The sequence below is a fragment of the Neoarius graeffei genome, chromosome 17 (assembly GCF_027579695.1).
Source record: "Neoarius graeffei isolate fNeoGra1 chromosome 17, fNeoGra1.pri, whole genome shotgun sequence".
Taxonomy (NCBI): Eukaryota; Metazoa; Chordata; class Actinopteri; order Siluriformes; family Ariidae; genus Neoarius; species Neoarius graeffei.
Window position 1 is genome coordinate 25,846,370 of NC_083585.1, and position 23,442 is coordinate 25,869,811.

Consider the following 23,442-nt stretch of genomic DNA (forward strand, 5'->3'; position numbering starts at 1 on the left):
ACCGCCACAAGCCAGCGCTGGCTCCAGCCGGCTGCGAGCTAGCCCTGGCTCGGAGCCAGCGCTGGCTCGCGGCGGCTCAGAGCCAGCGCTAGCGAGCTAGCTCGGACGTTCTAGTTTACTGTAATTATGATCTGGCAGCTATTTACACCGGATCCAGTGTAAATAGCTGCCGGAGCCAACATCCGAGGTTCCGGAGCCAGCGCTAGCTCGCGCCCGGCCAGAGCCAGCGCTAGCTCGCTAGCTCGGACGTTGGCTCCGGCAGCTATTTACACTGGATCCGGTGTAAATAGCTGCCAGATCATAATTACAGTAAACTAGAATGGAATGTTAACAGCAATGTAATGCCTTTTCTGGCTAATTTTATTCGTCTTACCTCCAACAAAGTGGTCACTACACAAGCGTTGGTATGCTGCTATCCATCTTCTCCGTCGGTCAGCATCTACCGGGATCCGATAAAATGATAACCCTTGCCTTGTTTGTTGATGGTTACTACATCCAGGTGCACAACAATATAGTGGCATGATGGAAGTCTTGCTGAAAGTAAACACTTTCTTTGCTGCCGTTCTTCAATGTTGGCTGTGGTAAACTACTGGTAGTACATGTCCAAAATGGCGGCCGCATTTGTCGTGACGTCACGTGAAAAGGGTCCATAGACGTGCTATATATCGAAGCTATATACACCCTACCTACCTACCTATTTACCAGAAAGAATCCAAAATGGTGAAGAATTGACCGAGGAGAAGCGATTTTTGTTGAACTGCTCATTAAGGCTTAATTAGTCCATAACTTCATTAATAATTGTAATTAAGCAAATCTGGGTAGAAGTTATATGCACCCTGGGTACCCCTACCTTCATGCCAGAAAGAATCAAAATTGGTGAAGAATTGAGGGAGAAGAAGTGATGTGTGGAAACTGCTCGTTAGGGATTGATTAATTACTCCATATCTTCATTATTATTCATTGCAATTATGCAAATTTGGGTAGAAGCTATCTATATGCACCCCAGGCAGACCTACCTTCCTGGCAAAAAGAATAAAAATCAGTGAAGAATTGAGAGAGAAGAAACGATTTTCGTGAAATGTGGACGACGCCAGACGGATGACGGACAACACATGATGGCATAAACTCGTCACCTGACGGCCAGATGAAGTAACGAGGCATTGTAATTTTAACCACTAATGTTAACAAGTTAGTTCCAGCTATTACTTATGTCAGGGCTTTTCACAGTGTGGGGCGCGCCTCCCCTAGGGGGCGCCAGAGTTCTTCGGGGGGGGGGGGCATAACGTGAGGAAAAATAAACCAGAATAAGTTACTATTGCGGACATTTAGTGAACTTCAGCTAGCCTTTGCCAGAGACAAAATGGATCGATTTTTAGTACCTAAAGCTACGGTGAGTGAGGAGACAGAGTCTGGGCCAAGCAAAAAAAGAAGGAAGTATGAGCACGATTATTTAAAGTTTGGATTTTCATGGACTGGATCTGAAGAGGCTCCACTGCCACAGTGTGTTGTCTGCCAAGAGGTGCTAGCTAACGATGCTAGGAGATGTTTAAAATGTGTAAAACAAGATTTAAAAAAAAAAAAGCACAGATGTTTAAAATGTGTAAAGAGGTTTTAAAAAAGCTCATATGTTTTAAATGTTTTCAAAAAGCACAGATGTTTAAAATGTGTAAAAGAAAAAAATAAAAATGTGTACAACAACCATTTTTTTAAATACGAATCAAACATTAAGTATAGCAACAACAAAAATTGTCAGGGGGGGCGCTGTTGTTTATTTGCTCTCTGAGGGGGGGCTGACTTTCCGACACTTTGAAAACCCCTGACTTATGTTATAGCAGCTATCAACGGTCATTCCCTCACCAACCTCTCGCTTTTTTCTCAAAAAACAGTGGTCTCAAAAGTAGCCGGTCACCGGCGGCAAATCGCCGGCTATGGCTTGTTATGCCGCCGGCTATTGTCAGTCGAGTCACAAAATTTAATATTAAATATTTCTGACAGCAAAAAAAGTTGTGAACGTAAATTACATCTACTATGTCATGTATGTCCGTTGCCGCATCAACTGTGTTTACATCCTCGACACGAGTGCAGCCATTACTGCCACCTGTGTTGCCAGATTGCGCGTTTTCCCGCCCAATTTGGGCGGTTTTAAGTGCATTTTGGCGGGTTTTGAACATATTCTGGGCTGTAAAACGTCAGCAGTATCTGGCAACATATTTTTTTACTTAATACAAGAAATTAATGGATGCCAACATTTTTGCCAAAATGGTATTTTATTTTCCATTGTTTAGGCAGCTTCAGCATCATACTGTGAGATTCTGTTCAAATTGTTTTTTTCTTCTATGAAGCCTGAGCCATTTATTTTATTAGTTTATAATTATTGTTTAATTTAGTCTTCAGGAGAGACTGCCTGCACACAGTACTAGTATTAATAGGTTTTTTTTTCTTACATGAAACTGAGGCATTTATATTATATTTTAAGGTAACTTCATGTTGTGCTGTGAGGTTCTCTGCACTTTAACTTTTGAACCAACAGGTGCATTTGGATAAGTAAAGCCTATTTTTCTGCATTTTTGTAGTCCTGGTAATCTTTTATATTGGTAAAGTTGTTTATAGGACCATTTCTCAGTGTCTGTTTTTTTAATCAATAGTTTTTCAGTAATAACTTAATATTTAACATATCACTCAATTTTAAACAACCCCCGCGCCTCCCCCATAGTCTCCAAAATTTCTGTGGGAAACACTGGCGTGCATAACAACGCTAATCAAGCTTAAGCTAGACGGCCCGCCTCAAATACCCGTCCCGGGTAAATGTTATCCCAATTTTAGATGGCCTGTTCCAAACCATCCTGCCCCATGAAAAATTCGTACTTGCATATCTATCTATCTATCTATTTTACCATTTTGCACCCTGCTGTAAATTATTTGTACCCTGCTATTCTCCCAAATTTTGAAGCCCCTGAAAAAATCCCCAACTTGCTATGTTACCAAGAAAACACATCCTGAGGACTTTCCAATGGTGGAAAACATACTGACAGATACATGTCGAACTCAAGTCTCCTTCCATACATTTTTTTTATCTGTTTATTATTATGCTTAGATTATGTGGCACTTCCACTATACAAACCCCTGTATTTTTAATATCATTACAATACTGCATTAATATACTATGGCATTACTGTTAGACCTGTGCTGTTAAAAAAATGAATCAACAACTTCTGAACAGTCAGATTCAAGAATTAAACAGCACAGCGGGTATCAAGTCGCATAAACCTTAAGTTATTTAGAGACTTGGGCAGACAAGAACATAAACATCTACCTGTGTCCACCACTTTAAGCCAACACTTGGCTCAGAGGAGTAATCTCTGTGGTCATATCGACTCTGTTCTAACAAACATGAATCAAGTGGCCACTCACTTATTTTATCAGCAGGACAGAACTGGTATCAAAGTTGCTGAATTTGTTTTTCAGAATAGGCTTCCCTGGAAAGGTATTTTTAGTTTGTTTTTCCTTCAGCCGTTCCTGTATTGAGCAACAATACTCACTGGATCATATGACTAGGTTAGGTTCAGTATGAATATCAAGGACATGAGGAAAGAGGATAGACAGAAAAAGAGGAGAGGAGATATATGAACGTGATGATGATGTAGTAGTACTCACCTCCATTACAAGAAAAACAAAATTGGGCGTTTCCTGAAAGAAAAGAGAAGACAGCATTTTATACCTCTACTTGCAAATCAGACATTGTTTACCTTTGCCCAGACACATTTAATGGTGCATAGTAAGGTAGGGCAAGGACAAGATACAGTGCCTTGCAAAAGTATTCATCCCCCTTGGTGTTTGTCCTGTTTTGTCGCATTACAAGCTGGAATTAAAATGGATTTTTGGAGGGTTAGCACCATTTGATTTACATAACATGCCGACCACTTTAAAGGTGCACACTTTTTTATTGTGACACAAACAATAATTAAGATGAAAAAACAGAAATCTGGAGTGTGCATAAGTATTCACCCCCAAAAGTCAATACTTTGTAGAGCCACCTTTTGCTGCAATTACAGCTGAAAGTCTCTTGGGGTTTATCTCTATTAGCTTAGCACATCTAGTCACTGGGATTTTTGCCCATTCCTCAAGGCAAAACTGCTCCAACTCCAAGTTAGATGGGTTGCGTTGGTGTACAGCAATCTTCAAGTTATGCCACGGATTCTCAAATGGATTGAGGTCTGGGCTTTGATTCGGCCATTCCAAGACATTTAAATGTTTCCCTTTAAACCACTTCAGTGTAGCTTTAGCAGTATGTTTAGGGTCATTGTCCTGCTGGAACGTGAACCTTCGTCCCAGTCTCAAACCTCTGGCCGACTCAAACAGGTTTATCTCCAGAATTGCCCTGTATTTAGTGCCATCCATCTTTCCTTCAGTCCTGACCAGCTTTCCTGTCCCTGCAGATGAAAAATATCCCCACAGCATGATGCTGCCACCACCATGCTTCATTGTAGGAATGGTGCTCTCAGGGTGTTGGGTTTGCGCCACACATGGCATTTCCCATGATGGCCAAAAAGTTAAATTTTTGTCTCATTTAACCAGAGAATCTTCTTTCATGTGTTTGGGGAGTCTGCCACATGTTGTTGGGCAAACTCCAAACATGTTTTCTTCACCAATGGCTTTTTTCTGGCCACTCTTCCATGTGGGGTGTACAGCTTAAAGTGGTCCTATGGACAGATACTCGCATCTCCACTGTGGATCTTTGCAGCTCCTTCAGTGTTATCTTTGGTGTCTTTGTTGCATCTCTGATTAATGCCCTCCTTGCCCGGTCTGTGAGTTTTGGTGGGCGGCCTTCTCTTGTCAGGTTTGTAGTGGTGCCATATTCTTTCCATTTTGCTATAATGGATTTAATGGAGCTCCCTGGGATATTCAAAGTTTGGGATATTTTTTATAACCCAACCCTGATCTATACTTCTCCACAACTTTGTCTCTGACCTGTTTGGAGGCTCCTTGGTTCTCATGTTGTTTGTTTAGTCGTGTTGCAGAGTCAGGGTCCTTCCAGAACAGATGGATTTATACAGACATCATGTGACAGATCATGTGACACTTTTGATTGCATACAGGTGGATTGTAATCAACTAATTATGCGACTTATGAAGTGAATTGCTTGGACCAGCTTTTATTTAGGGGTTTCATACGCAAGGGGGTGAATACTTATGTGCACTCCAGATTTCTGTTTTTTCATCTTAATTATTGTTTGTGTTTCAATAAAAAACAATGTGCATCTTTAAAATGGTAGGAATGTTGTGTAAATCAAATAGTGCTAACCCTCCAAAAGTCCATTTTAATTCCAGCTTGTAATGCAATAAAACAGTACGTACAAACACCAAGGGGGATGAATACTTTTGCAAGACACTATATAAATTAAAACCAGGGACAGTGCTGCCATAAACACACTGTCTCTGAGTTGATAATCTCAGAACTGGAGTTCTACCAAGCGTCAGAATCCATACCAGGCTTGTAGTACTCGAGCCCGACTCGTGCCCTAATTTTAAGGACCTGTGACTTGACTTGGACTTGAGCACTGATGACTCCGACTCGTGCATTAACTGCATTCGGACTCGTAAATTGGAGACGAAGACTTGGACTTTTTCTTAATTTTTTGTAACATGCCATAATAATTTGTCATATTTATACCTACATTCATTTTTATACTAATTTCATGTAAGAAAATGTTCATTCACCTGTTCAGGAACAAACTAACGTTAATGGCGCTAAAATGCCTGGAGAGAAGCCCCTAGGATTGTCCGCTTTGCTTATACAGACTTCTCGTGCAGTGGGAAAAAATGCACTGCTATGTGTTGCATATGTAGAAGAACTATCGAGGAGACGACGGGGACGACCTCGAACTTCAATCATCATTTGTTAAGACTCCACCCAGAGAAGGAAGTGAGCTATATTCATTGCTCTGTTGATAGCAGGGCTTGCTGAGTGATGAACTAGCTAGTGTTAACCCTCTCTCATGTTATTTGTCCTGTTGATAGTGGGCGGGGCTTGCTGAGTGATGAACAAGCTTTTTATCTGTAGCCTGTTAACTAAAATGGGGCAGTCGAGCAGTAACGGTAGTCCAACACAGTAGCAGAGACACTTTCACATAAAGGCAGCAACAGCCACCGTCAAATGGTGCAGCTGGAGTCTTGTTCTCGGACTCGACTCGAAATTTTCTTTAATGACTTGGACTCGAACTTGAGATTTAGTGACTCGACTACATACGACACTGATCCACATTATCATACAATAGCTATCACAAGAATATAGATGTCTTATTATATATAAGCCATCAGAAACACATTGTCACTTTGACCTATTTTAAATTTTCCACTACAAAACCTGATATTTATTAAAGCATAAACGGTCGATTGCAGGACACAGTTCAAACCCAGATGACCGAGGCTGATGCTGCGATGCGTATAGAGGAAGAAATGTGTGGCAGCATGACAGAAAGCAGTGCTGTGACTATTATACAATCACCAATTTCTCGCTCTCCTACAGCGATTGCTGAGTTCTATTTAGAGACTGAATTGTTTCTATTTATACTCGGATCTGGTGGCCTATTATACAGGGAAATGTGATGGGTTTTGTGTGTGTGGTAGGAATTTACGCTGAAGCGTCTAGGACCAGCAATCAATGCTCCAGCTGCCATCTTGGCTTTAGCTCCTCCCCGGAAATCTCATTAACCTTCTCACACAGGCTGATTTTCTCACACACATACAGCTTGTATGCCGAAGCTAAACTCGAGACTATTCATTTGGCTCAGTCAAAGAGGGTTGTATAGGTACTCTTGCCCGCTATTCATCTCGGCAGCAGAGGGAAAAAAATGCCATTATTCTCTACTAATGACTCCTCAGACAAGCCTGGCTCTACACCAGCTGAGATCCGTCCTCCCCCACTCGTTGTCAAACTGATGAGGCTGCGTGTCCATCCTGCTCCTTCTGACTCCACTGTGGTGCCAGTAATGGGACGTAGGGTGGGATTTGCACTGACCAGGAAAACATGTGACAGTCTGTATATTACAGCCGTCAGTGATTACATAAAGAGTTATTAGGAGCGACCAGTGGCAATGGGAAAAAGGGAAGAGCTGGGTAAATGCAGTACGTCTAATCACTTCACCTCTGGACAGAGACAGACTGTCTGTAATGAGGATAATATGAATCCGCCTAAACTTTCTCAGAATGCCTGCTTTCAGACACACATAAGGTTTGGTGTGATATTCCTGATAGGACCTCGTGATCAATTGTGGGTTGGAAAAATATTAAAAAACAAAACAGCACTAAGTCCACTCCCCCCTCCACACACACACACAGCACTGCCACGATCTCCCAGGCATTTCTTCTCCATCTCTTGGCAAGAGATTGCTCTTGGTCTCCTGCCTAATAAATGATGTGTGACTAGGACTGATAGTGGTAGTAGCTATTATATAAATACAGATAAGACTGCAGTAACCTCTGTCTGATATACAGAACAGATCAGACACCACATCCTAAAAATATGCAAATTGATATCTATTTCTTACTCAAGGGCATTTCCTGTACCCTTATACTCTCTTAGCTAGCTGTAAACTAAAGATCAGCAAAATAAACCAAATACACTGTATATTCTCCCACATTTTAATATACTGTATTGGTACGAACTGGGGCGGCACGGTGGTGTAGTGGTTAGCGCTGTCGCCTCACAGCAAGAAGGTCCTGGGTTCGAGCCCCGGGGCCGGCGAGGGCCTTTCTGTGCGGAGTTTGCATGTTCTCCCCGTGTCCGCGTGGGTTTCCTCCGGGTGCTCCGGTTTCCCCCACAGTCCAAAGACATGCAGGTTAGGTTAACTGGTGACTCTAAATTGAGCGTAGATGTGAATGTGAGTGTGAATGGTTGTCTGTGTCTATGTGTCAGCCCTGTGATGACCTGGCGACTTGTCCAGGGTGTACCCCGCCTTTCGCCCGTAGTCAGCTGGGATAGGCTCCAGCTTGCCTGCGACCCTGTAGAAGGATAAAGCGGCTAGAGATAATGAGATGAGATGAATGGTACGAACTGTTTGAAAAATGAAGCATAATCAAGTACAAGATTATGAAGTAGAAGACTGTTTACCAACCACATCCATGGAAGCTTTTCAAGACAATGTACAGTAATCTTGTTTTATCAATGTACACCCAAACATCACATTGCAAAACCATGGGCATTAATATGGTGTTTTGCTTTTATAATAACCTCCACTCTTCTGGGAAGGCTTTCCACTAGATTTTGGAGTGTGGCTTTGGGGATTTGCTCATTCAACCACAAGAGCATTAGTGAGGCTGGGTACTGATGTTGAGTGAAGAGGCCTGGGGTGCAATCAGCGTTCCAGTTCATCCCAAAGGTGTTCAGTGGGGTTGAGGTCAGGCCTTTGTACAGGCCACTACAATGTCTTGCAGAAGTATTCATCTCGTTGGTCTTTGTCCTGTTTTGTTGCATTACAAGCCGGAATTAAAATGGATTTTTGGGAGGTTAGCACCATTTGATTTACACAACATGCCGACCACTTTTAAAGGTGCAAATTGTTTTATTATAACACAAACAATAATCAAGATGAAAAAACAGAATAGGTGTTCACCCCTCAAAGTCAATACTTTGAGATCCACCCTCTGCTGCAATTACAGCTGCAAGTCTCTTGAGGTATGTCTCTATTAGCTTAGCACATCTAGTCACTGGGATTTTTGCCCATTCCTCAAGGCAAAACTGCTCCAACGCCTTCAAGCTAGATGGGTTGCGTTGGTGTACAGCAATCTTCAAGTTATGCCACAGATTCTCACTTGGATTGAGGTCTGGGCTTTGACTAGGTCATTCCAAGACACTTAAATGTTTCCCTTTAAACCACTCCAGTGTCACTTTAGCAGTATGTTTTGGATCGTTGTCCTGCTGGGACGTGAACCTTCATTCCAGTCTCAAACCTTTCAAAGTCCCTTCCACGCCAGGATCTGGTCTTTCCAGGCAGTCTCCTGTCCCAGTACTAACCAGCTCTTTGAGGCATATGGGTACGATGCTAGTCTCCGTTTCTATAGCCCTCAGCATCTCGCCTACACAGCTTGGGTTACAGTGAGGGGCTAGTCCTCTGGTAACCATAAGAGTTTGACTTCCCTACTTGCATCTGTATTGCAGCATGCCTTGCCAGATGGCAGTAGGTACCATTTTTATGATGGTCTTTGGTATGACCCGACTGCGATTAGAACTCACGATCAAGAGGCGGACACGCTAACCACTAGGCCATTCCAAGACATTTAAATGTTTCCCTTTAAACAACTCCAGTATAGCTTTAGCAGTGTGTTTAGGGTCATTGTCCTGTTGGAACGTGAACCTTCGTCCCAGTCTCAAACCTCTGGCCGACTCAAACAGGTTTTCCTCCAGAATTGCCCTGTATTTAGTGCCATCCATCTTTCCTTCAGTCCTGACCAGCTTTCTTGTCCCTGCAGATGAAAAACATCCCCACCGCATGATGCTGCCACCACCATGCTTCACTGTAGGAATGGCGTTCTCAGGGTGTTGAGTTTGCACCACACATGTAATTTCCCATGATGGCCAAAAAGATAAATTTTTGTCTCATTTGACCAGAGAATCTTCTTCCATGTGTTTGGGGAGTCTGCCACATGCTGTTGGGCAAACTCCAAACGTGGTTTCTTAAGCAATGACCTTTTTTCTGGCCACTCTTCCATAAAGCCCCGCCCTGTAGAGTGTACGGCTTAAAGTGGTCCTATGGACAGATACTCCCATCTCCGCTGTGGATCTTTGCAGCTCCTTCAGTGTTATCTTTGGTGTCTTTGTTGCATCTCTGATTAACGCCCTCCTTGCCCGGTCTGTGAGTTTTGGTGGGCGGCCTTCTCTTGTCAGGTTTGTAGTGGTGCCATATTCTTTCCATTTTGCTATAATGGATTTAATGGAGCTCCCTGGGATATTCAAAGTCTGGGATATTTTTTATAACCCAACCCTGATCTATACTTCTCCACAACTTTGTCTCTGACCTGTTTGGAGGCTCCTTGTTTTTCATGTTGTTTGTTTAGTCATGTTGCAGAGTCAGGGTCCTTCCAGAACAGGTTGATTTATACAGACATCATGTGACAGATCATGTGACACTTTGCTTGCACACAGGTGGCTTTTAATCAACTAATTATGTGACTTATGAAGTGAATTGTTTGGACCAGCTCTTATTTAGGGGTTTCATAACGAAAGGGGGTGAATACTTATGCACACTCCAGATTTGTTTTTTCATCTTAATTATTGTTTGTGTCACAATAAAACGATTTGTCCCTTTAAAGTTGTAGGCATGTTGTGTAAATCAAATGGTGCTAACCCTCCAAAAATCCATTTTAATTCCAGCTTGTAATGCAACAAAACAGGACAAACACCAAGAGGGATGAATACTTTTGCAAGACACTGTGTCTTCACGGACTTTGCTTTATGCACGGGGCATTGTCATATGCTGGAACAGGTTTGGGCCTCTTAGTTCCAGTGAAGGGGAACTCTTAATGCTACAGCAGACATTCTAGACAATTGCGGTCTTCCAACTTTGTGGCGACAGTTTCTGGAAGAACCATGTATGGGTGTGGTGGTCAGGTGTTCACATACTTTTGGCCAGATGAGGACCGATGTAAGGAATAAAACACGTCTGGACATTCTATTACAGGAAAAGTAAAGTGGAGTTTCTGCTACCAGACCAAGTGATATTTTTCAATAAACAGACCCAAATGTTTTATTCCTCTTTATACAGCAGCAATCTACCAAGGCTATTTTTTAAAGAACAACATTTTTTCCTTTAACATTGCAGATCTGCAGAATAAATTTGCTTCCCTTATCACTTACATGACAGCATCTATAAAGTGTTCCCTCACCAGCTTCTCTCTTTTTCTCTCTCAAAACTAGTAAGACAAAAGGAAAATGCACCTCGTCATGTTGCTGAGAAACCATCTATCCTGAAGACTCTCCCCGGTAGAAAACCTAATGAAAACTCCCTGCAGAAAACCGTCACCATATCAATCACTATGTGTTTTGCAGGTTTTTAACGATGTCTAGATTACTGCCGAGCATCCAAGTCCTACAATACAATATTGTATTCGAACATAATATAAATAAACAACACTACTGTCAGAGCCATGGTGTTATAGAAAATTAATCAACACCATCTGACCTATCAGATTTGAGTTCTGTGGTATACAACCCCGACTCCAAAAAAGTTGGGACAAAGTACAAATTGTAAATAAAAACGGAATGCAATGATGTGGAAGTTTCAAAATTCCATATTTTATTCAGAATAGAACATAGATGACATATCAAATGTTTAAACTGAGAAAATGTATCATTTAAAGAGAAAAATTAGGTGATTTTAAATTTCATGACAACAACACATCTCAAAAAAGTTGGGACAAGGCCATGTTTACCACTGTGAGACATCCCCTTTTCTCTTTACAACAGTCTGTAAACGTCTGGGGACTGAGGAGACAAGTTGCTCAAGTTTAGGGATAGGAATGTTAACCCATTCTTGTCTAATGTAGGATTCTAGTTGCTCAACTGTCATAGGTCTTTTTTGTCGTATCTTCCGTTTTATGATGCGCCAAATGTTTTCTATGGGTGAAAGATCTGGACTGCAGGCTGGCCAGTTCAGTACCCGGACCCTTCTTCTACACAGCCATGATGCTGTAATTGATGCAGTATGTGGTTTGGCATTGTCATGTTGGAAAATGCAAGGTCTTCCCTGAAAGAGACGTCGTCTGGATGGGAGCATATGTTGCGCTAGAACCTGGATATACCTTTCAGCATTGATGGTGTCTTTCCAGATGTGTAAGCTGCCCATGCCACACGCACTAATGCAACCCCATACCATCAGAGATGCAGGCTTCTGAACTGAGCGCTGATAACAACTTGGGTCGTCCTTCTCCTCTTTAGTCTGAATGACATGGCGTCCCTGATTTCCATAAAGAACTTCAAATTTTGATTCGTCTGACCACAGAACAGTTTTCCACTTTGCCACAGTCCATTTTAAATGAGCCTTGGCCCAGAGAAGACGTCTGCGCTTCTGGATCATGTTTAGATACGGCTTCTTCTTTGAACTATAGAGTTTTAGCTGGCAACGGCGGATGGCACGGTGAATTGTGTTCACAGATAATGTTCTCTGGAAATATTCCTGAGCCCATTTTGTGATTTCCAATACAGAAGCATGCCTGTATGTGATGCAGTGCCGTCTAAGGGCCCGAAGATCACGGGCACCCAGTATGGTTTTCCGGCCTTGACCCTTACGCACAGAGATTCTTCCAGATTCTCTGAATCTTTTGATGATATTATGCACTGTAGATGATGATATGTTCAAACTCTTTGCAATTTTACACTGTCGAACTCCTTTCTGATATTGCTCCACTATTTGTCGGCGCAGAATTAGGGGGATTGGTGATCCTCTTCCCATCTTTACTTCTGAGAGCCGCTGCCACTCCAAGATGCTCTTTTTATACCCAGTCATGTTAATGACCTATTGCCAATTGACCTAATGAGTTGCAATTTGGTCCTCCAGCTGTTCCTTTTTTGTACCTTTAACTTTTCCAGCCTCTTATTGCCCCGTCCCAACTTTTTTGAGAAGTGTTGCTGTCATGAAATTTCAAATGAGCCAATATTTGGCATGAAATTTCAAAATGTCTCACTTTCGACATTTGATATGTTGTCTATGTTCTATTGTGAATACAATATCAGTTTTTGAGATTTGTAAATTATTGCATTCCGTTTTTATTTACAATTTGTACTTTGTCCCAACTTTTTTGGAATCGGGGTTGTAAATAACAATAACTTCTAGTTATGTATCTTTTCAGAACATCATACAGCAAAGAACCTTTGAGCTAAAAGTTTGGAGGAAGACACAGGATGAGTCGTTGAACAGAACTAAACAAAACAAGCAGGTATGGTTTAGTGCTAGAACTAAATCTTTGTCAGCTGTGAGGAACACACACACATACAAATATACCGTACAGCACCTTAATGCTTAAACACACACATACCCATATACATCTCAAATCCTTTTCCGTGGCTACTGCCTCATAGAGGTGAAGCGAGGCAGTAGCCACTATGTCATCGTGTTGTAAGAATGTAAGAATGAGTATAAACAACAGTGCACTGCGCATGCGCATATAAGCATTACAATCACCAGAATGACGAATCGTGATCTCGTGATACGAACAGTTGATCTCACATTATCAAAGGTACGCAAGAACGAGTGGTGAAGCCCCGTGTCATCGTGTTGTAAGAATGAGTGTAACAATAGCGAAACTTCGTAACCAATCAGCACTTATCCTGATCAAGTTCGATTACCTGTTCTACTTCTTGATAAACTTCGGAACCAATCAGAACCAGAAACGAAATGAGAGAAACCTCGTTATAACGTCGTAGTATCGGAAGATAATCGGCAGATAAAAAGATAAACGAAATTTCACCTCGTGGTTCGCCGAGGCTACTGATTCGATATTAAGTAAGTGGTGTTTATTTTAAGAAAATTTACCTTTTGATAAGCCAATATCAAACTTCTGCTATTTGCTTTAATTTTTTAATTTTATTTTAGTCTTTACACTACACTTGTGAAACAAAACGTGCTCATTAGTGTGAGGATGCAGGCACTTGCGGATGTATATGCGGCAGAAGACAGCTTTCGAAGAGTAAACCAAGCCAAAACGAGAGACTGGAATCGTAGTCAGTGGGCTAGCGTGGGTCGGGCGATCGGCAAACAACGTAACTAGGACAAGACGAAGAGCGAGAAAACGAGGAAGAGCTAGCGAGGGTCAACAGTCGGAAAAGCAGTCAGAAAGATACAAGGCTTGGTACGAACTGGGAAACTCAGGACAATACTTCGCAATGGTATGAGTGTGACTGGGGTTTATATGGAGGGGCAGGTAATTGCGTAAATGTGAGCCAGCTGTGATTGAGTAGGCGGGAGATAGAGGGCGCTGTGCGCACTGGGAGTTGTAGTCCGGGTTGTCCATGTTTGTAGTTTGCTCACTCTCAGTGGGTTTACTGACCATTAGTACTAAATAATGCTTCTAAGACAATTCATGAAAAAGTGCTTTCTTACTATTTTGAAAATCGATATAGTTCACAGCACTGTACCCGCATTTTGAACAAAACGCAGTAAACAAAATTGGTAACCAAAACACTCCAAGCCCTGATGCTGCTCACAGCTTGGTGATACTTGCAAGAGATGAGGCGAGTATAACTGATAACATGTACAGGGGGCTGCAAAAGTAGGTACACAGTAAGGATTATACGCGAACAACAGCGGTAGGACGACTTCTACTTTCAGCAGGATGGGGCGCCACCGCACTTCGCACTCAATGTGCGTGCGCTACTTGACAAAGAATTTCCCAACAGGTGGATTGGACGTTGGGGAGCCGTTGACTGACCACCACGTTCGCCGGATCTCACCTCTATGGACTTTTTTTTCTGGGGATGTGTAAAAGATAGGGTTTTCGCACACAAGCCACGTTCTGTTGATGCCATGATTCAGTTCATACTGGAGGCTTGCCAGGAAATTGATGCTGATAAAGACCTTCGTGCCAGAGTGTGCATGGGTGTCCACACTCGACTAGTGGAGTGTGTGAATGCCGGGGGCAAACAGTTTGAACATTCATTATTGATATACGTTTGTATAGACCCCTTCGCAGTAAACGTCATTCATACGAAAGCAGAAATTGCGCACGCAGCCTGGACCCAAAAAAGACTCAGAAATGCCTAGTTGTTGTGTTGTCGGGTGTCAGAATCGTAGCAGTGATGGGGTTAAAATGTTCAGAATTCCAGCAGGATCTCACCCATTCCAAAAAAATCGCCGACGTCTATGGCTACAAGCCATCACACGTGTAGACTGGGATGAAAGCACTATCAAAAATGCGCGGGTTTGCAGCGCCCACTTCATCACAGGTAAGATCAGGCTATTTATTAAATCTTTCTTTTTTATTCTTTCTAGTCTTCGTTTATTGATGTAGCAAAATACTTTGGTAACGTTTGTCTGATTAGCTGGGTCATAGTTACACAATGTAATGAATATTGTTAGCATGTTAACTTAGCTTTGCATGCAGTTTTGTTTGTAGGAGAGGTCTCGCTTGACTCAAGCAGTCCAGATTTTGTGCCATCATTATTTGTGTATGCCGAAAATCACAATTTTAAAGCGAGGATGGAAAGGTAAAATTGTGTGCCCTCACTCTAAATGCCAACTTACGTTGACTGCTCTAACCTAGCTCCCGCCCCGTTCAGTTTCATTTCTGCTCTCTGCCTCTCGCTTTTTACGCAGCTCTGATTTCTCTTAGCTGCACTCTTTACACCATCATTCCTTTCATGCCATTCCCTCCTGCAAATTGCTGTTTAGTGTTGGGATTTGCTGTTGTAGCTAAAGCCACATTGCCGTCACATCACTGGCATAATTTGATTAAAACAAAATGAATATGAATGTCCCATTGTTAATCAAGTTGTACATGCCCGCACATAACATAATCATATGCGTCTAAAGACTTGTAGGCACGAAGTTTTGCGTGGGTGTACACTGAAGGCTTGTAAATAAGGTACGAGTATATATCTGGCCATTGTATACCAGGGAACTTACTAACATCGTCCGTCCACTCTTTAATTAAATGCGGATCCGGTAGGCGATGTCCACTTGTTAGAGTTAACTTATTTATGTAGCGTTCTCGATCTTGTAACGACAATTGTTTGGCATAATCTGACAGCTCATAATGCCGGTCTATGGGCAGCGCCATTGTTTCTGGGTCCAGGCTGCGCGCGCATCCTGGCAACGCTCGGTTTGTTTACAAACATGCGAAGGGGTCTATAATCAATAAAATAACGTTTTGTGCAAACGTTTTGTTTTTCATTACTGTATACCTACTTTTGCAGCCCACTGTATGTATGCTATATTTACTGTATGGACATGGGATCAGAAAACTATGTTATTTATAAGCAGTAACCACATGTACACATAGAGTACCTATTTTTTTTTCATCTCTCCTTCTGACATGGAGCCAATAAACACACACTGCGATTCTCAGGAAGCAATTTCACTACAGGAAGAATATGATTATGATGTCAACTTATAGTTAAATAATAAATCATACAGAAGTGGCACAACAGGCCCGACAGCATTGTGTTAAACTGTGTGGCTTAGTAACTTTCCTGAAAAGCACAAACCCAAGCCTCTCCTTCTCGTTGTTTTTTCATAGAAGTCCCTCCCACTACTTTCCAAGAACTGGAAAGAAAATAATGAAGCAAACCCTTACAGAAGGGACATTGTGTTTCACGAGAGAAAGTTCACGTTCTGTTTTGATGACTCGATAGGAGGACTGTGACTGCTTGGATTTGCAATAAGCAAACTTTGAACCTCTTACTTCCTTCACTCTTTATCAGCCCCGTGCGCCGTGAGGTCACGGTTTTAATCACACAGTGTTCGTGTCTGGTGAACATTCCGTCTCCACGTTATGTGGTTCAGATACAAAAAAATATATAGCTCTAACTGCTCTATTAGAGGAATATGAAAGCTTAATATAGGCAGTCAGCTCCCTGTTCGTGTTATTACAGAGCAGAGCCTCAAGCCCCCTCCACACTGCGCAGAGCTTTGATAGGAGCTATACAGCTCTTACTACAGGGTTATAATTAAGTCTAAGGCTGTGCAGACAGCCCCATTCAGAAAAGAAATATAGCACAGAATGGTACCATTAGCTCTTAAATCTTAACGCGGAGCAAACCCGTGTCATAGAAATACGATGTTTTTTGTTTTTTTTTTAATAAGCAGCATATTAACTCAGACATCTTGTCAACAAATATAATTCAAGTTTCTCATTCGCAGTGCCTTATAACAGAAATATGTCGATGTTAGTAGCTCTAGAGCGGGATTGATGTTCACACGCAGATATAAACTCACAACCGGCTTACATTAGTCTAATTTAAAGAGGAACGAATGCAGAATAACACACAGACACTAAATGCACCATAGTTAATCCTGATCTCTCAGTGACGGGGATCTTAAAGCTCCTTCAAAGCATAGCGAGACCGCTGGTGCTTCCGTGGCCCCCAATAAATATCCCAGTTTCAATAAACCAAGGCTTATAATACTAGTTCTGCTGGTACAAAGAATTTGCAGTATGTTATATTGCTAGTTAGCATTTTCCATGAAACAGTTACATTCAATAAATGACTAGTGCTCATTATTTACACATAATAACCAACCCTGTTCTTTTAATAAGGTCTATCAGTTGACTGAGCATGTGTATTTATAGCTCTTGGCCAAATATCACAGCATGTGGTATCCTGACAAACGACTAATGAACTGCTGCATGCTGTCACAGGCCCCCAGTTCTCCACTGCCAATGTGGAGGAAAAGCATTAAAAGCAGTCAGCTGGCACGGCAACAACAAATCATCGCCATGTTATTTTCTCAAACCAAGACAAAATCTGCCCTCCTGCACCTTTTTGGAAGTCAGGAATTATGTAGTCGACTTCCCTATAATATGGACTACGATAAAAAGTGGCACAAAGAACCCATTTCCATCAGAAGATGGCGTGGGAGATGTGACAGAGGTATACAAGATAAAGCGACTGATGCTTAAGTGAAAGCATGAAAAGCGTAGCTTAAGGGCCACTGTCAGCACTGCCGTTCCGAAGTGGGAGTGTTATATAAGGATGTTATGTAGGATGAGCCGGGAACAACTCTCCTCTCCTCTCCTCTCCTCTCCCAGGTGAATGGAAATCTGGGTCTGTTTTCTCCTCAAAGCCAGAACACATCACGCTACTGAATCCAGATGAGCCCAATTAAACCAACAGCGCTGGCTTTTATACCCCGGGCTGCTTCTTAGCATCCATGTGTATTCATGTAGCCGTGGACATCGCTGCACACAGGATTCATATCTTTCAGCTGAGGCTTAGCGTCAGTGGAGCGTCACATATCCGTCCTACACAATACCACAAAAGACTAAACATTTCTAAAATGAACCATTGTGGCTCAGCTAAAAAAGCAGAAGGGGAAATTTGATTAGCTAGTTAATGGAACTGGTTCACCTTTTCTTACGCTTGCTAATAAAATAATAAACTGGTATACAGTATAAAATCTTATTAAAATGTCTTCCCTATTTCCTGTATGCAGAACTGTCCTTTCAAAAAGTCATTAATGCATTCATTATCATCCAAACATCTTTAAACAACATTAATATCAGTACTTATTTTTTTCGCGGTCCAGTTTCCATCAAATCCTGCGCTCTGATTGGCTGGCGAGTGGGTCCGTATCCTACAATACTGACCCTGGTTATGGACCTCTGGCGACTCGCTTGTTCACAACAACAACAAACATGGTAGCATTTTTTTGTCAACATTTATTTTTTTTTTTATGAGATTTATTTATAAGATTATCAAAAATCTTATAAATTTTTGCCAGCATTTCTCAGGAGAATAGCATTAATTTTACAGCATGGATAGCGATAATGACAGTGTTCACAGCGAAAGCGAGTTTTACTACCCTGAGGAAGAAGAAATAAAAGAAAACATTTCAGGAGAAAGCTAAAAACCTCTAACTTGCTACCGTCGAGCAAAAACATGGCTGAATCCTGAAAGACTCAATTTTGTATAAATAGGGGACTACATAGGCAGCAAAATGTAGTTTTTTTCCTGCCATGGAAGTGCACTTGTATACCGAGGAGGAAGCCATTTGCATTACAGCCGTGAATGAGGATTCAAAATGGCATTAATTTTACAGCATGGATAGCGATAACGACAGTGTTCACAGCAAAAGCGAGTTTTACTACCCTGAGGAAGAAGAAATAAAAGAAAACATTTCAGGAGAAAGCTAAAAACCTCTAACTGTTGCTAACGCCGAGCAAAAACATGGCTGAATCCTGAATGACTCAGTTTTGTATAAATAGGGGACTACATAGGCGGCAAAATGTAGTTTTTTTCCTGCCATGGAAGTGCACTTGTATACCGAGGAGGAAGCAATTTGCATTACAGCCGTGAATGAGGATTCAAAATGGCGGTGCGGCTCGGCTCGGTTTTCCCTTCCGGGCGCTCTCGTTTTCTGTTAGAATTTGGTAAAGAAAAAAATAAATATATTATTTACCAGCTTAAGGTCGGTCCGTATGGTGAAATACCGTGACCTCGGCCTTGAATACTGACCTCGGCCCAGAGGGCCTCGCTCAGTACTTTCAACACCTCGGTCACGGTATTTCACGATATGGACCTCCCAGCTGGTAAATAACATATTTATTCTATCTGCATTCACTGGATATGAGCAATCGCATGCTCTGATTGGCTACTCTACTACTAGGATATCAGCTCATATACCGTGAGCAGAGAAAAACAAAACGGCAGGGCACATCAAGTCAGATCACTTTATCAAGTATTTAAAAGAAACAGAAATAGCTAAAAGAATATAGTTGTTTTTTTCTCCCCCGATAGCTCCTGTTCCGCACTCCAGCCTAGTCGGTGGCGGTAATGCACCTTTAAGTTGGTTTGCCAACCACTGAAAAACCCTGAAGAAGAAGAAGAAGAAGAGGAAGAAGAAGAAGAAGAATATGGCGGAGCGTGTTGCTGAATCAACCAAGGACAAATTAAAAACTCTACTCGAAAACAACACCCCCCCCCAAAAAAAAGGAATAAAAGTATTTGATGGTAAAAACAAATCTTTTATTTTATCTTTCAAGACTTATTCTTACAGCATTTTTCACAAATTGCTCCTGTCATTTCGCCGGTTTGTTTACATTCTAAGCGAAAATTATTTTGTCGGACGTTTTGTATAAAGTTTTTACTTATTGAATTTGCAAAAAATGAAAAAAAAAAGCCCTGTTTCTCAAAATCCAGTGAACGTGGATAGAATAAAACAGTTATTCCACTCAATCTCGTCGAGCATGGATTATAGCTGACTCGGTGCGCCGTGCTCGTGGAATAACTGTTATATGTTTGAGAAACGCCGGGATGGTGGGATGTAATGAGTTACTGTTACCATCCTGAAGTTGATTATTTTTCTTTAATGGCAGATCCTAGAAGCGTTTTATTCCTCTTATACCACAGCAATTTGCGGCATGGTGGTGCAGTGGTTAGTATTGTTGCCTCATAGCAAGTAGGTTCTGGGTTCAAACCCCATGGATGACGGGGGTCTTTCTGTTTGGAGTTTGCATGTTCTCCCTGTGTCTATGAGGATTTCCTCTGGGTGCTCCGGTTTCCCGCACAGTTCAAAGACATGCAGATTAGGTAAAATACTCAGCCACTGGGGTTACATAAGACAGTTCATGCTTGGTGACGGTTCTGAGCCTGGACAGATTGGGGAGGGTTCCATTAGGAAGGGCATATGCGGAATAGATTCGCTATGGCGAGCCCTAAGAGAAGATACCACAGCAATTTGCCGACAATCACAATTTTGATTTATTAATGTCACACCGGGCGGCACGGTGGTGTAGTGGTTAGTGCTGTCACCTCACAGCAAGAAGGTCCGGGTTCGAGCCCCGTGGCCGGCGAGGGCCTTTCTGTGTGGAGTTTGCATGTTCTCCCCGTGTCCGCGTGGGTTTCCTCCGGGTGCTCCGGTTTCCCCCACGGTCCGAAGACATGCAGGTTAGGTTAACTGGTGACTCTAAATTGACCGTAGGTGTGAATGTGAGTGTGAATGGTTGTCTGTGTCTATGTGTCAGCCCTGCGATGCCCTGGCGACTTGTCCAGGGTGTACCCCGCCTTTCGCCCGTAGTCAGCTGGGATAGGCTCCAGCTTGCCTGCGACCCTGTAGAACAGGATAAAGCGGCTAGAGATAATGTCACACCTTTGTGCGCTTGAGCTCGTGCACAGAGCGTTCTGTGTGCACCCTTGGGACAACTGATCATTGTGCACACCTGTTGCTGATTTAAAGTGCAATCAGCGTGCGCATGAAAGGACACTGAAAACTCAACAACACTGCAAAGTATTGCATTCACAGTGACTCTTACCGAACTGTATGTTTATATCGTCGTTCTGATTTTTGACTCACGTCTGGATTTTGGCTTCTGCTTTTGTCTTTGCCTAGTCTAGTCTGTTTGTGCCTCGCTCAATCTTTGCCTGTCCACTGTTTATGACTCTGCCTGCCGAGTTGGATTATATGCCTGATTGTTGTTTTCACAATAAACTCTTCTGCAAACTTACATCTGCCTCCACCACCATTTCTTGACAATTAACAAACAACAGATTATGCTGTTTAGCTATCTATAGTTACATTTAATGATGTGGAACGTCTCCGAGACAAGTTAGTTCCTGTTATAACTTCTCTTATGTTACAGCCGCTATACACAGTTGTTCCCTGACCAGCCTGTACTTTTTCCCTCTCTAGACGGGAACTGAATTACAGTGATGCTACTAATCATGGGCATCTGTGAGCTTGTGCATACTGAAGTGGGCGGATAGCACTTTCCTCCGAGTGTGTTAAACAAACAGAATACAACACCATATCAATGCTTACACTCATGACCGTATGGCCACTTCAGACTCCAACACCATCATTAAGTTTGCTGATGATACAGTTGTGGTGGGCCTCATCTCCAATAACGATGAGTCTGCCTACCGGACCGAGATTAAATATCTCGTGGACTGGAGTGAGGAGAACAACCTCACACTCAACACCAGCAAAACGAAGGAGCTGATAGTGGACTTCAGCAGGAAGCAGCAGAGGGACCTCCAACCCATCTGCATCAACGGGGCCCAGGTAGAGAGAGTGGACAATTTCAAATACCTGGGTGTCCACATTTCACAAGACCTCTCTTGGTCCTGTCATACCAACATTCTGGTTAAGAAAGGCCGCCAGCACCTCTGCTTCTTAAGGAGACTGAAGGACTTCAAACTCCCACTCAAGGTACTAAGAAACTTTTATTCCTGCACTATTGAGAGTGTCCTGAGTGGGAGCATCACTAACTGGATGGGAAGCACCTCCAGGAGAGATCAGCTGGCTCTCAGGAGGGTGGTTCGTTCTGCTGAGAGAACCATCAGGACCACCCTCCCTAGCCTGCAGGACATTTATTCCAACCGCTGCAGGGACAGAGCCAGGAAGGTCGCCAGCGACCCCAGCCACCCAAATAATAGACTGTTCTCCCTGCTGCCTTCAGGGAGACACTACCGACAGCTGAAAGCCAACACTGAGAGAATGAGGAGGAGCTTCTTCCCTCAGGCCATCAGACTGTTGAACTGTTCATAATGATAAGGTACACTACTATGCACTACTGCACTTTGGACTTTAAGGACTCGTAACCGCACAATCATCACATCTCTCCCATGCTTCCACTCATTAATATAGCTTGAGGGTTTTTTTTCTCCCCCCCTTCCCCTTTATTTCTATTGTTTTTAATTCATCTTATCTATATACTTTTATACTCGCAACGACCTAAGGTACGTAAAAATTTCACTGTAATTACTTGTAATTATATGTGACAAATAATAAAACTTGACTTGAAACTTGAACTGTATATTGATATATTTTAAATAACCACATTTTTATCTGTTTGTTTATTATTAAGACTTAGACAATCTCTATTACAACGGACAAAAAAATAAATAAAAAATCATGAGACACCCATCACTTTTAACTTGATGCAAGAGAGCTAACGTTATCCCTACATAACTAGCGATAACTTTCAGCTAACTACGTTATCAAAAACCACCACTAGTTCACCAAATCCCATTCAATCTCTATGGAGCGGTGGTTATCTAACGGCAGTTTACGCTTAGATGAAAAAATAGATGTCTTAATTACAACCTGAGCACATAAAAATAGACGTCTGTCGGTTTTCTAAGCATTTGATGAGGTAAATTCACCACTTTGGGTTTACACAGAACAACTTACAGACACAAAAAGATACAAGTCGTCTCTCTTTTTCTTCATTCCACTGCCAGAGACGCCTAGCCTGGGCCCGCCCATCCTAAGCGTGACGCAACACGAGGGCCTGTTGCGAGCTTAGTCTGGCCAGGCAAGCTATCTCCAGCTCTTCCAAGCTCCCGAAAAATCAGGAACCAATCAACTTTGAGCATCTCCAACGGCCCTGGGTAGAGGCGTGTTCAAGGCAGTGACGTAGTAGAACTGCGACCGGAAGCCATAGATTGTTTACAGAATCTATGCCGGAAGCGCTTCATTCACTAGAAACATTACGAACATAACATGGAGCAGCGGCAAGCCTTTGACACAGCGGTAGATGCTGTATTGAAAGCATTCAACGGGAAGTTCTCATTGAAAACGGAGCAAAGAGCAGCCCTGGAGGTATTTATTGAAAGGAAGGACGTTTTCGCCTTGCTCCCGACCGGCTTCGGTAAGAGTTTAATCTACCAGTTAGCCCCGTCGCGTCGCATACGTCAGAGGAAAGAGTGATGCGATTGGTTTAAGCTTCGTCACAGCCTTTTCTGGCTTCGACCAGTAGCAAACTGAGGCATTTCAGGGAGGCGGGTCAAGCA

At 42.4% G+C, this 23,442-nt stretch overlaps 1 protein-coding gene across 4 annotated transcripts in view; it reads right to left on the reverse strand.

The window, feature by feature from the left end:
* The window catches only part of ulk2 (unc-51 like autophagy activating kinase 2), a 99,209-nt gene that overhangs the window by 54,354 nt on the left and 21,413 nt on the right, over positions 1 to 23,442 (reverse strand). For all 4 annotated transcript variants that reach the window (XM_060943897.1, XM_060943896.1, XM_060943894.1 and 1 more), the window contains exon 5: positions 3,655 to 3,687. In XM_060943897.1, coding sequence (XP_060799880.1) covers positions 3,655 to 3,687 — 33 coding nt within the window. The remainder of the gene's footprint in view (positions 1 to 3,654; positions 3,688 to 23,442) is intronic.